The 15,148-nt window shown below is 38.2% G+C and overlaps 1 protein-coding gene across 1 annotated transcript in view; it reads left to right on the top strand.

The window, feature by feature from the left end:
* The window catches only part of diaph2 (diaphanous-related formin 2), a 379,799-nt gene extending 365,015 nt beyond the window's left edge, over window positions 1–14,784 (top strand). The window contains exons 30-31 of the mRNA XM_042770138.1: window positions 11,421–11,442; window positions 14,133–14,784. Of these exons, the coding sequence (XP_042626072.1) occupies window positions 11,421–11,442; window positions 14,133–14,268 (158 nt within the window). The 3' untranslated portion in view covers window positions 14,269–14,784. The remainder of the gene's footprint in view (window positions 1–11,420; window positions 11,443–14,132) is intronic.
* The last annotated feature ends 364 nt before the right edge of the window (window positions 14,785–15,148 follow it).

Genomic DNA, 15,148 nt, shown 5'->3' with positions numbered 1-15,148 from the left:
TTTTGACCATTTATGGGCAACAGTGCCCAAGTACATGTTTTTTGGTCTAACTGTGGTAATTATGCTTTGAAATCAGAAGGCAAGAGAAAAAACACTGGAAATTGCAGGTCTGTGGGAGGTTTTGAATGTGGGCAACACATTTTTTTTCTCTGTAGGTACACGTGTTTTGAGCTGACGGGACTATGCGCTTATTGCCGGCAGGTGTGAGTCTCACATTTTATCTCACCCGCTCCCCTGCAGCACATTTCATGTAACGACGTTATTACCGGGAGACTTAATCAAACTCACTAACAATAGCTCACACTGACAGGCGTCCAGGCAGCTGGTGCATAATGCTCTGCGAATATTCACAGTGCCCCAGCAACCCCATCTGCCCGCTTAATCAAGTTCTCTCAGTCACCCAGGGAACAGGAAAGTGAAAAGGTGGAGTGGGACGGCACTGCTCGTTGAAACTACAGCCATTCACTGAGGAAGAATAGGGACATGAAGACACTGGGGAACTTTTTAGGTCTATTTTAGTGCTTGAAATATGAATGAAAATTCTGGAATTATTTACTCACCCTCCTACCTGTATGAATACTCTGGCCACTCTTTTCAACATTATGAAAATGAATTAGAACAGAAAGTTATTCACTGCCCTACATCCTTGACATCTGATCTAGTTCACATTTGGCCCAATCTCAAAAGATCTGATTGTTCAAATATCACCTTAGATGGATAGTTTTATTCATAGAAATATTGTGGAGCATGATGTTGCCATATATAAAGGTTTAAAAATAAAAATGTTGCCACATTCAAATTAAGATTTTAAAATGCAGGCTAATCGTCACTAATTAAACAAGTATACTGTATGTTCAGCTAATTGACAGCCTCTTACATGTATGCTTCTCGTAAACAAATAGTGAATATACATATAAACAGCCTTTTAATTAACAGAGTAGAATAATCATGGCTGATACATGCAAACAAAAAAAAACAAAAAAACTGGACGCAAGAACAGCTGTTACTTCTTGCCCAACTAGTTAATAAAAACAAGGATATAATCGGCGAGTTATGAGCTACTTTTAGCCTTAAGAAGTTTTGTGAATATGGGCCCGTTATGAGCTACTTTTAGCCTTAGTAATTTTTGTGAGTTTGGGGAATGATTTTTTAACGTTGTTTTGCTTTGCTTGGTGATTACTTATAACATGGATCGTGGAGGAGAAGAAATGTTCAATAATGTTAATTTATTTTTCTTTTCTCACAAAAAGTACGGTATCACTCAAAGCTGTAATATGACTATATCACACTTTCAGCTTCTATGGTCCTCTTATTGTGCTTTTGCATATGTATACAGAAGTTACAGAAGTACAGAATAGCCATGGCATCATGGCCATGTTCATGCTAGCACAGTTGTTGTCCTGTTGTTATCGTCCTGTTTGAGCATGCTCGGGCCCATGCAGCTCTATAAAAGAGTGATGTAGAGCCTTAGAGAGACCCTGTGTACTGCACTTTATTCAGGAATGCTGACTTATTTATAGGTGTTGGAATTATGTTGTTTGCTTGTTTTATTGAAAAGCTTGCGGGTAAAGTGGCGACAGGCTGGCATGTGAGTGTGATCTCTTGAGGGCCCCCCTGCAGAAATCTTCTTCCCGATAAATAAGTCAGCGTTGATGAATATTTCATTCACATGCAATCCATTGTCGCCCGCAGGTCTGTGGGGACTTGTCGTCGCTCCACGCACACAGCAAAACAACCTCCCCCAGGTCAACCAATCCTTCGTTGTTGGCATTCTGAAAGAGACACTGTTGCAGTCCCCATAATTAGCTCAGCTCGCACGTTTATGGTTCTGATGGATAATATGAGAAAAATTGTATGAGGCCTATAGTCATGTGACATCTGGCTGCATTGTATTTCACATTCACAATTGCATCTGAGCATCAATCGGACTGATTTAGCGGCGCATTTGTCACTTTTCATATGCCGTAACCTATGGTTAGGAGACGCATGCACAAGAAAAGTTAAAACCCCCCAGTTAGGGAGGGAGCAATAAATAGCAAGATTTGTCACTTTTCATATGCCGTGAAATATGGTTGGTATGTGAGTGGAAAAGAGAGTCAAAAAAGGAAGTGGAAGGAAGTGACCAGATTAGAAGTCAAACAGTAATTCTGGGTGTTCAAGATAGATTAGAAGTCAAACAGTAATTCTGGGTGTCCAAGATAGCAGTAGAGGTATGGTTTGCTTTTAGCAAGCAAGTTTTTTATAATAATTGTTTAGGGAGATTATGTAAATTGATTATTTGTGGGCATCACTCAGTCCAGACTCTTCACCAAATGGGTCAGAGGTTTTTTGTGAAAATGGTCCTCCATGATCTTTATGATCTTTTGGTGAGAGAAGAGATCCACTGAAAGATGAGTAAATAAATAAAGAAAGTGCGAGCAGAATGTTTTATTTAAGTGAAGGTTTGCATTGTGTATTCTCAGATAGAGTGGGGGATAAGCTATCTTAGGCACTGAATTAAGAGAGGGTGACTTTTGTTTGGTTGCTTGGAAAGATGTTACTCTAATGGATTCAATGTAACTGTTTTTACTGTGTGCGAACTTGGATAGATGGGTCACCTGTTAGAGTTTGATTTAAAATTCTGAATGTTTGCTTTCACATGCTTCCTTTCTCATCTCAACGTGAAGATGGGATTAGTAAACAGACCGCAGCTGCGGTAATGGTCTATTTTTGCCCCTTTGTATATTTCATTAAGGAAAAGAGTTTGTTGGACACGATTCCCTTGGCGTCTTTAAAAGTCTCAGTGTGACCTCCTGAGCTGCTTCAGGTGGCGTACTTTCTTACATCAGTCAGTTTCCCATTGGGAGGATAGTTCACCCACAAATGAAAATTCTTTCATTATTACTACAAATTAAGATTCTCTCATCATGTTCACTCTTACGCTGTTCCAAACATTATGTCTGTATGTTTTCTTCTGTGGAAAATGTGAAGTTTTCAAGAATAAAGAATTGTACTGATTGCTCTTTTCAGTGCATTTAGTCCCCACAATTAATAGGATTTTGTGTTTCAAAAATGACATTAAAAGAAGCATCATGAAGTATCATAGATTTAGACCATATGACTTTTAACATGCAAAACTAAGTTGTTACCTACTGATAAGTCTATCCCTCCAGTAACCTGCTAACGCTACAAACAAATCAAAAGAACCAGATCAGATTGCATCATCCAAAGAAAGCATATTTAATATATATTTTGTTGTTTAATTGAATGACCTGATTCATTATGACCTGATCATATCTGACTCAAAAGAATCCTTTGTTCATGAACTACATTACAGTATATTATACATTAATACTTCACTTATAAACCCTCATGAACATGCCAAGAGTATGACTTCTTTAATTTCAAGTTCGTTTGACAAACCTATCATATGGCTTCAAGAGATTTGCATTTGTGCACATTCTCTGTCACTGCATGGACATTTTCAAGATTTCTTCTTTTGTGTCCCCCGGAAGAAAACAAATGGGTTTGTAACAACATTTAAATGTTGACAGAATTTTCATTTTTGAATCAAGTAACCTTCAAAGGAATTTTTCATTTTGATATTTTTTTTTCTCTGATTTGCTGAATGACTCGTATTCCAGCACTCCACCAAGAGTAATTAAGATGTGCAAATGGTATCTTGAGACCTTGTCAGCAGAAAGCAGCTTTTTCACTTCCGTCCCTCCATTTTCACATTCTTCCACCCCACCACACATCACTACTCCATCACTCTCATTTCACATTCCATGACAATCTCACCCACTGATTTATTACACGGCTTCCATCTTGTGTCTGCCTGTGTATCTGTGTATGTGTTTGCTCAACATATATTCAGTGTGATGTTCATCATGTGAATTTATAGAGCGCTCCCCCCACGGTGCTTATGTGACATCAGATTTAATGGATGAGAAGACAGTGGCATGTCTGTTCACTCATGTCTGTTCTGGTCAACTTGCTGTTTCACACTCACCCATTTTTGATTTATCCAAAATACAATCATGTTTGAAAGAAGAAATAGGATTGAAGAATCTATCGATCTATGTCATATCAACACTATCCATCTGTGTTTATCTTTCTTTCTATCTTTTTTTTTTTTTTTTGCAATCACACCAGCCATTTTCTTCCTCTATTTGTTTAGTTATCCATCAGTCTATTTACCTTATCATGCTGCCAAACCATCCATTTACACTTCCATCTGTCTGTCAGACGATATCGTGGTATCCATTTGTCTAACTACATATCTTCTCTGTCTACTTACCCCACTGTCAGTCAAAGCTTCTCTTTAACTGTGCAGTTTTCTTTAGCTGGGGAATAGCATTGGTTTGGTTAAGCTTGTCTTTAGCTTCTGATTCATGCAGCCACCTCCAAGTGCATGCTTAATCACAGCTGATAGTTCATTCAGATTTTCGTATTATGGATAAATTACATTTCTTTTGTGCTTATAATGTTGTATTCATGAAACACAGCCCTGCCTGGCCTTTAATAGGAGTTCATCCAAATGCTCATTCAACTGGCAAGCCAGATCTCTGCTGGGTCACTATCAGTTTTGAAGGATCAGTATGGTGCTTTGTGGCCTAGCGCACATGGTCCTTATGGATTAGCCACTCACCTTTCCTGAGTTGAACTTGGGGGGCAATGTTCCCGCCAGAGGCCCCATCTGCCCCCCATGTTTCAGCCATGATGCTAACACAGTGCACTAAGAACAACAGTTTTTGCATCTCAGTTTATGAATTGCTGAGAGACACTCTCTCTTATAATGACTAGCTCTGAAATGACATTTTGGAATTAGCAGTAGAGGTGTAGAATGAGATACATAAGAAATGAGTCCTATCTGTTTGTCTGTCTGTCTGTCTGTCTGTCTGTCTGTCTGTCTGTCTGTCTGTCTGTCTGTCTGTCTGTATATAGTGATTGTCTGTCTGTCTGTCTGTCTGTATATAGTGTCTGTCTGTCTATCTATCTATCTATCTATAGTGTCTGTCTGTCTGTCTGTCTGTCTATCATGTTTATTTAATATTGTTGAATGATAGTGATCTGTCAGATTATTTAATGTCTTTTGTTTGTATGTATATATATATATATATACACACACACACAAACAAAAGATACATAATAAATATACACAGAACACATATATTATGCAAACAAAACATTTTTGTATGCAATTAATTGTTTGACAGCACTAACACAAACACACACACACACACACACACATATATATACTGTATATATGTGTGTGTGTGTGTGTGTGTATGTGTTATATATGTGAAACAATTAATTGGATACAAAAATGTTTTGTTTGCATAATATATGTGTTCTGTGTATATTTATTATGTATATATAAATACACACATATATTTTGAAAATATTTACATGTATTTGCATGTCTATATTTATATTCATATAATTTATATTAGAAATAAATATATTTAATATATATACATTACATACATTTTTCTTAAAAATATATACAGTTCACATACATATATTATGTAAACAAATTTTGGATGTGATTTAATCGCGATTAATCATTTGACAGCACTCATATATATATAAATACATATTTATGTATGTGTGTGTGTGTGTGTATATATATATTTGTGTGTGTGTGTACTGTAATTCAGGTGCTTCTCTTTTATTGGAATTGTTATTTGATCTGTAATGATTTGTCTCATTATTCATCATGTAAATAATGAATTTAATATTGATTTTAATGATTTTAGATCAAATATTCAACTATTTTGTCAAACTGCATGAATTTACATATGAGCTTAAGTGTTTTAATAAATTTTTGTTTTGTAAATTAATTCTATTCAATCTCACAGATCCCCCCTCAAAATTCATCAAATAAATGGGAAACAATACATAAGTACATTTTTTTTATTTATTTTTTTATTTTATTTTTTGGTTGGGGGGTGGAAGGTGAGTGTTTGAAAGCACAAGCTGTATTTCTGTTACTGCATAAGCACATTCCTGTTTGACTGCTGAAGTTCACCTCCCTACAGTGCTGCAGAGGTGATGATTAGCGCTGTAGATTAGCCTTGGGCTGCAATCTATTGGAAAGTATTTTTCATCTGATGGTTTGATGCATGTGTGTGCCTTTGCTTCAATGCTCCCTTCTTTTAAGTTACTTTTAGTTTTAGATCTTAAATTCTGCCAAGCTGGTCCACCACTCAGAGACTGTCTTGTCCGTCTTGAGGATCCCAATGAGAAATCTTGGCAAGTGTGACCGTCAGTCGTTTGATATCACATCAAACATGGTCCTACTGCTGTGCCTGTAAAAGGGAAAGATACTGGGCCTGCCGGCACTGGGCACCAGCCGTAGTTTCTTGTCCTTTCCCTTGTTTGTCCCGGGAACAGATCTGTCAGGGCCTTCCTGCTGCAGAGATAAACTAGTGCATCTCTCTCTCTCCTATAAAAATAAGCATTTGTTTATCGACATGTGTAGTGATTTCCAGCTCTCCTGTGCCGTATTGTGTGCCGAGCTGTCAAGAAACATTACTCTTAAGGCCTGGCTCTTCTTTCAGCTCTGACCACCCGAGCGAGTGCAGCTGAGCAGGACAATGCAGAGTGCTGGGGGGCAACAGGCTAGCAAGCTTTCACAGAAATCTGTTAAGACATTGCCTTTTAACTAAGGCTGTGGACCTCGCTCTTTATCGAGAGCTTGAAACTTTAATGCACTCTTTAAGGTAGAAACTGTGTAAAGTGAAGGGAGATGCTGGTATCGAATATCTGGGTCACATATCCAAGGTAGCTAGTGTCTAAATGAAGCCTGGCTTTGATTGAAAGGCGTATTAGATGAAAAGGGAAAACTGACCGATTTTGCCATATTTTAATTGCTGCTTTACTTCATTATATTCATTAGTCTGAGTCTTAACAAACTGTCAGATTAGACGTAACACATCTCCCATCTTTGTTTAGAAATGGCTCTGAGAGGGATTTAGGGAGAATGCAGACCAGACCTCCAGCTTATCTGAGCTCTCATCCATCTTGGTTTGATGAGGAAAGCTCATGTTTGCAAGCTCTGCTAGTGGATCTGCGGTGGCTGAGTTTGACAAATGTCCCGTACTTGCTCTAAACATCCGTAATTTCAGCAGAGCGTGGTAACTTAAAGCAGGATTTTAGAGTCTTGTCTCACTTGTGTTTCTGGTGTCTCTCTTGCTTTAGTTAGGGCAGAGAATGCACTTAAGAGCTCACATCTCAATGTGGAAAACATACCAGGATATCATCCAGTACTTAAAGGATTAGTTCATCCCAAAATGAAAATTCTGACAGCATTTACTCCCTCATGTCTTTCCAAATCCGTATGTTTTTCATTTTCACAAAAGGAGAAATTTTAAATAATACAGTTGGGTGTTTCATGTAGATGAAATGAACAGAGACTGGAGCATTCAAGCTCTAAAAATGATGCAAAAGTGCCATTAAAGGTGTCATAAATGTGGTTTGAATTGGAAAACTGGACCAGTCTTTGTGAATTAATCGTTAATTTAATCACCAAGTTCATTGAAAAGATAAGACTCAAAAGAGTGATTGATTTGCTAATCAGGCATCACTACTTGTCTCATGAACATTTTTCAGTGAACACTGACATTTTCAGTGTTTTCCGTTCACAAAGCTACTGTATGACTTTAGAAGAAGAAATATATTGCAACAATTGTATAAACAATATTAATGGTCTTTTTTGCTCCAGTCCTCATTTGCTTTTATTATATAGTAAATGATCTAGATACTTTTTCAGAAGGAAGAAGGTCATAAGGGTTTGGTCTTTGTTAGACATTTTTGAGTAAACAAATTATTTTAAGCTTCTAGTGTGTTTATTAATGTTACTTAGTGTTTGGACATTTGTAGCTTTTCAGAGGCTTACCGAGCAAGATTTTTTGATCAGGGGTTTAATTTTTTATTATTTTGTGATGTTATTTTCAGGAATTTTAAAGGAGTTTTTTCAGAGTTTTTTAGTGTCATTTTTTTATTGTTTTTTTTCTTTTTTTCTAGCATTGAACAACATCTTTTTTTTTTTTTTCTTTTTGATGTGTCTTGTGACATTTTTTTTTTATTTTGATGTTTTTTAAAACACTAATTTAACATAGCTTGGTGAGACAAACAACCTCAAATTAGACCCTGTTATGTGTCTTGTATGCATTATATATACAGTCTTGGTCAAAAGTTTTGGCAATGACATAAATTTTGTGTTTTGCAAAGTTTGCTGCTTAAGCTGTTGTGGTGTCCATTCACATTGTTTCTAGATTGTTGTGTAGAGTGATCAGATGTATTTTAAATAATTGCTAAAAGCTTCATTGGCTAAACGATTTACTGATTTTTGATCCTGGCACAAAATGACCAGCTAACATTAATTGACTAATCATATCAGCAGCACATGTGAAAGTGTGAATGAGTACTAATCAGGTGAAATCATTATCATGCTAATTATATTGTGAGAGCAGACTGATTGCTATAAAAGGAGGGAAAAAGTGCTTCCAATCGTTGTGTTTTTGTTAGCAATGATAATCTCCAAAGAAACACATGCAGCCATCATCACTTTGCATCAAAATGGACTTGCATGCAAGGAAATTGCTACAAAGAATATTACACCTAAAAAGAACCATTTACCGGATCATCAAGAACTTCAAGGAGATAGGTATGACTGCAGTGAAGGATTCTTCAGGACGTCCCAGAGTGTCCAGCAATAGCAGGACCGTCTCCTCCTGAGGAGTCAGCTATGGAATCGTGTCCCCAGCAGTGCAGAGCTTGCTCAGGATTGGCAGCAGGTTGGTGTGAGAGCATCTGCATGCACAGTCAGGCCAAAACCTTTGGACAATGGCCTGGTGTCAAGAAGGGCAGCAAAGAAGCCACTTCTCTCCAAGAAAAATGTCAAGGACAGACTGAAATTCTGCAGGAAGTACAAGGATTGGACAGCAGAAGACTGGTGCAAAGTGTTTTATTTATTTTTTATTTTTTTCTCTGATGAAACTCCCTTCCGACTGTTGGGACATCTGGACAATTGATTGTTCGGAGAAGAAAAGGTGAACGCTACCATGAGTCCTATGATGTGCCAACAGTAAAGCATCCTGAGACCATCCATATGTGGGGTTTTTTTTTTGCTTTTGGAGTGGGGTATTTGGTTATTTTGCAATTATGACAATGAAATGTGTAATGAATGGAGTATGGTATTAATGCATGATGGACTTCTTCCAGCGATCCATGAGCAATTTGGTGATGATCCATGCATTTTCCAGCATGATGGAGCACCATGTCACAAAGCAAGAGTGAAAAAGAAGTGGCTCGAAGATCATTACATTTACATTTTTGGTCACCTGTGGTCATGTGGTCAGTCCACAAAAGGCAAGTGGACAAGCAGAAGCCCACAAGTTGTAATCAACTTCAAGAACTAACAAAGCAAGAATGTATCGCCGTCAGTCAGGATTTGGCCCAGAAGCTAATATCCAGCATGCCTGAGCGTATTCCAGAGGTTATGAATAACAAGGGTCGACGCTGTAAATGCTGACTCATAATTTTTTTGCCAATAACAGCCTTTAAAACTTATGATATGCTTATTGTTGTTTTTCAGTGTACCATAGAATAAATAGGAAAATAATCTACAAATACTGTAGCAGCAAACTTTGCAAAACACAAAATTTATGTCACTGCCAAAACTTTTGGCCATGACTATACAGTGGTGCCCAAAATTATTAGAACACTAGTATTTTCACCAGCTAAAAATGGTTTTAGGTCAGTTATTTCTATATTTTGCTGTAGTGTGTCAGTAGGAAATATCAGTTTACATTTCCAAAAATAAATTTTGAGATTTTTGTTTGCCCAAGGAGTCTGACAACAGCCAGTTCTCCACATAGAGATCTGATCTCATCATCATCCAGTCTCTCTGGAATAACATGAAGAACAGAACAAACTGGGACAAACTAAATCCAGAGGAACTGTGGCAACGTCTCCAAGATGCTTCAAGAAACCTACCTGCAAAGACCATTTTAGCTGGTGAAAATACTAGTTTTCTAATCATTTTGGCTGTGTGTGTATAAATTTGGCTGGTTGTTTAGGTTTGTATACAAAGTTTCAACCAGATTATTTGAAACAAATTCCTTATGTTCTACATCACAGATTTTTTCTTCCTCGAGCAAACAAACCAACAAGCAAAAATACTTTCTGCTGTAACACACATGCCCACTTATGTTTTAGCTTTTACCATTTTTGCCACAATAGATCAAGGTTCCAGAAGCACCCTATTCGGCTGTCTCAGGGTCAGGCATGTCTTTGACCTTCCATTCTCCATTTCTGCAGCTGAAGTAGCCTTCCCAACTTACTCTGCTGCTGCCTCAAGACAATTACTCTCAGCTTTGTAGGAAACCTTGGTTTGTGCAACTGTAGGTTTTACTCTCATATCCCCATAACTTACAAATAAAGAAATAACCCTCCCCACCATCACATCCTCTTATTTCCTGTTTCTGGTGCTGGTGCTCCATTACCCATGGAGCTTGAATCTGGCAAAGGCATTCTGAAGATTAGAAGAGTAGATAGCTGCTACTGCTGTAGTGTGTGTTCTCTCTCTCCCCGTTTTTTTCTCTGCCTCACCTCCCTCTATGGCCCACAAACGGTAAACATTGTGTGTTGACATATGGCATTCACAGATTTAATCACCTTTATTACATTTTGTCACTGGAAAAATATGAAGTGATACAAGTTTGCACATTACGGTATGTGTGTGTGTGTGTGTGTTTTCTTGGCTCAAAGGTCTATCCGAAACAACAGATGCATAACCAAAAAGTGTTTATTTGAAAATATTTGTCTTTGCACATTTAATATTTATTGCATACATATTGAATATTTGAATAGCATCAAACATGTAAATTATTCACTATCATAATTACCTGTTTATTCACATAGTTATTACTCAACTGTTGATTGAAGCTTATTTGTTATTCATGGAGCAAACCTTGTGCCAAAGGACTCTCCTGATGATGTAACTTCATGTAATTGCAGGCAGATGACAGTAATGTAAAATCCATTATGTCGTTTAATCGCTTTAGAAGAATGCACAGGGGGCCATCTGGGGCCTATCACTCAATCATACAGTGAAAGTGTCGGATAGGCATACAAGCCTACACCGACTCCTCAGTTCTTTGTGAGTGATTGTGTGCTTTTTGGTTGTTTTTTGTTTTTTAGTATTTTGTTGTTCGATGATCCGTGAATCCCACTCTGCAATGTATTATGACATTTTGATCACGTTTCACTCCCCCTCCTTCATCAACAGTCACTAAACACTGAGAAACAATAGCTTCATTTAATTAAGTCCTGGGATACAGACATTTCTTGTGTGTAAAACCAAATGTTCTTCTTTTTTTTCATCAATCTTTTTCATTCCCATTCTTTTTCTTTGTGCATCCAACCTAAAGACGTTGCCTCTGGGAAAAGCAGGTAAAAAGCCATCAAACCCAAAAGCACTTGACAGATTTGTGATCAGTGGCACAGTTCTCCTGAAATTGTCTAGTGGTGTATTTTTATTGTGCTAACCCTTTAGAGAATAGCTTCATTATGTGTCCCCCAATAGAAATCGCTGCTGTTGGTGTGATTGTTGCTGTAGATTGGGTATTTTAGACTGAAGTACCTGAGATCAGAAACTTAGAGAGCTTTTCAACCCAAATTAAGAGAAGGGGGAATGTCTGTTTTGGTGGGTGGGTGGGTGATTGTTTGTCTTTTCTGCCCGTTTGGTTGAAGCATAGAATTTTTTCCCCATCTAAATCTCATCTTCAATCTGTTGAGCTCGAGCAATTATCTCAAGTGTTGTTCTCTAGACATTATTTTCCCTTTCTAACCAAATGCACCAAACCTCCCTATGTTCCACTCTCAAACAAGCCATAATGCTTTCATCCATTTTCAATTTGGACCACAAACTTGAGGAACTGCTACTAGCCCTCTAAGATCCCAACAAGTCTGCAGTTTGTGTCGCACCTTCCAATATACTTACAAAGTAGGCATCTTGGAAGCAATTGACAAAACAATGGCAGTGTTTGGACTAGGCATTTGTTTTTGCATTGACTATATCTTCTGTTATCCATTGCTTTTAGTTTTGGGTGTGTGTTTTTACTATGTTTTTTTTTGTTTTTTCTCTCTTTCATTCATTGTGTCTCATTGTGTGTGTTTTCTTGATTTTGTGTGGAACCATATTGAATTATGATTTGAGTGGTTATTTTTTTGGATATTATTACACAGACTATTAGATTGGATTTTTACTTGCCCTGCTAAGATTTTATTAGTAGTAGTATTTTTAGTTTTGGTATTGTTGTTATGTTGTTGGTATGTTTGTTTTGTTAGTGGCATATGTTTTTGTAGAAAGTTTTGTTCATTTTGAATTTTATTTTTACTGTACACGTATTTGTTTTATTCCTTGCTTATTGTTGAGCCCTGATGAAGAGATGCTTTTGTAGGAATTGTTTGTAGAATTTGTAAATTAGATGTGAGTGTTATGGCATGTTTTATGAAGTTTTTTGGAAATGTCTTTTTAGTCAATGTGCAATGCCCATTCAGTTCAGAGAGAAAGAGACTGGAAGCCTTCAGGCACTTGGCTTTTTGAAGTGGAAGTGGATGAAAGACTCAGCCGTCATTTCAACTCATATTGTGTTTCCCATGCAGAGTTCAAAGTTCAGCATCCTCAACTTTCGCCAATGCCAGAGGAAGCTGTTCTGCAGAGAAATGTGGATTTCCTCTCTCCATTTGTGCTCTGTTTTTCATTTATCCGTTCCTCTCTCTACCTTAACCACATCTCTTCCATCTCTTTGTATTACCCTCTTGTTATTAGCATTGTCCCTCCCCTGTGGTGAGTATCCTTGTTAGGACAGATTTATACGTCTACTGAAGCTTGAATTAAAAGGCTGTAGGCAAACTCAAAAAAGGGATTTGTTAGCACAGAGCGCTTGCTCTTATAATCAACCAACATTGAGCTTTCGACTGCACTGTAACAGTGGTAATAACAAAAAACAACAACTTGGCCAATGTGACTGTGTTTTATTTCACATTTGTCTTGTTACAAAAATTTCTTTGCCCAGACAAAGCCATAAAACAGCCCTTTTTTTAATGATTTCTAGCTTGTTTCCTCATTGGCCCTCGACTGACCTTGGCAAACGAGCTGGACTTCAATTTCGTTTGAAGTATGAATCCACCTTTACTGTGGTGCCCACTTGCTCCTAACTCATTACCTGACATGATGAATGGGGCCTGTTCCATTAAACTATGCCCAGCCCATGGTGGCATGGGCACCTGCCACTGAGTAATAGCAGTTGCACGGTTAGACCTGCCAGGGTAGGTAGGAAAGGTGTGGCGGCTTAAGCATGGAGTTGGCTCTCGAATCTGCAGGGGAAAGAGGAAGGTTGTCCACTCCACCTGCCACATGGCCCCCACCCAGCCCCTCACTACACCATTTTTGGAGTGGAAAGGGCCTTTTGTGTGATCCCATAATGGGCTGGCCTCAGTTGCCAAGTTCAGCTAGCACGTTTAGTACTTGCCTCCATCATATTCCTACTGGCCTAGTTTCAAAAAAAGAATCCGCTTAAAACTGAGAATCTCATAGGGACAGTTCACCCCAAAATTAAAATTCTGTCATCATTTACTCACCTTCACGTTGTTCCAAACCTGTATCAGAACTTTCATTGTCCGGTGGAACTCAAAAGTAATTGTATGATGACAGAATTTAATTTTTTGATTGAAATATCTCTTTAAATGCTACCAAAACCTCCTGTGGGTGTTTAGATAAGTATGAGCAGCTGTGTACGCACTGTTTTGTACTTGTGTATGGGTGCGTCCCATTAAGTGTCTCTTCTCCAGCATCTCCAGGCTGTGTTTTTATAGCTGGTGGATCTCTGGAGCACGAGACTGGAGAAGGAGCTCGGTGATGTTACTATGACTCCAGACAAGAAGCAGCTGACTCCAGACCATCTTATGTTGCTCTCTTTTTAATCAGTTTGCCTTTGTTGACTCTCTTGTTGTTTCCTGTCATCTTTCTAACGATTAACCACACTCCTGTTTCTCCCCATGTGCATTTTCTCTCTCATATTTGTCTGTTGTAAAAAAACACCTAACTGTCCCTTTTTGCTTGTTCTCTCTTTGAACAGACAACCGTCGCACTGGTTTGGAAAGATCCCGTTCGCGCCACAATGCAAACCCTATGGTCCGATGATCGCTTGCCGGCTAAGGACGTTTGCCAAGTGCCAAAGACCCAAGAGTGGGGACAACACTGAGGAGGGCTGAAGAGGAATGGAGAGAGAGCCCTTCGGCATTCGCATATATACACATCCACACGTACATGCATACAGAATGCAGAACAAACCTCAAGATGTGTGTTACAGCTCCAGACACTTCATCACATGATCACTCCTCACTGAAGCCTTATATACTAAATGCTCTTGGTGCATTGGGCCTATCCAATTTAGCGGTGTGTTTGTTTGTTATTTCCATGATTATACCAGTTCTGTTTATATCTCAGCACATCTTACAATGCTAACTCCCCTGATCTGGCTCACGTCCACCTCGCTATCTGCAAACAATCAATGATTGGCTGCGGTTTGATCTCTCGCTATTGGATTTTTCAACGCACAAACACACTCTTGATGAAAAAAGGCCAAAAGCACCATAAAGGACTGCATGTTTCTGTATGCATATCAGCAAAGGGACTTTATTTGCTGTTGATTGAACAAAACCTTGACTTGACTGTTTCTGCCTGCCCCTTTTTCTTTTTTTAATTTTCTTTTTTTTTTATTTCCAGCTTCTTTTGTCGGAAAATTAGAATTTTTATAGTCTGTTATTCCCATCTTTTTAAATTTTATATATCCTATATATGTAGCGACATGAAAAAGCTGCTGATATTAGCTTCAGTGCTACCGTGTGTACACATTTGTGCTGTGTAAGAGCTGCCAGTGCCACAAGGTACCTGAGGTGGTTGAAAGATATTGCTCTTTATGTACGGTAAACACTTCAAAGATTCGGAGATGTTTCTCTTGCAGAGGCAAAGGGTTTATTAAGTGAATCTGCAGATATGTGAAGCAAATGCGAATCAAAGAGATGCCATTCATTTCAGTTTTCAAACATGTCACAGGTTTTCTTTGTGATTTCTTTGTAAGTCACTGTGCTT

The sequence above is a fragment of the Cyprinus carpio genome, chromosome A14 (assembly GCF_018340385.1).
Source record: "Cyprinus carpio isolate SPL01 chromosome A14, ASM1834038v1, whole genome shotgun sequence".
NCBI classification, from domain to species: domain Eukaryota; kingdom Metazoa; phylum Chordata; class Actinopteri; order Cypriniformes; family Cyprinidae; genus Cyprinus; species Cyprinus carpio.
The sequence above is the reverse complement of the archived record's forward strand: the minus strand, read 5'-3'. Positions and strand labels throughout refer to the sequence as shown.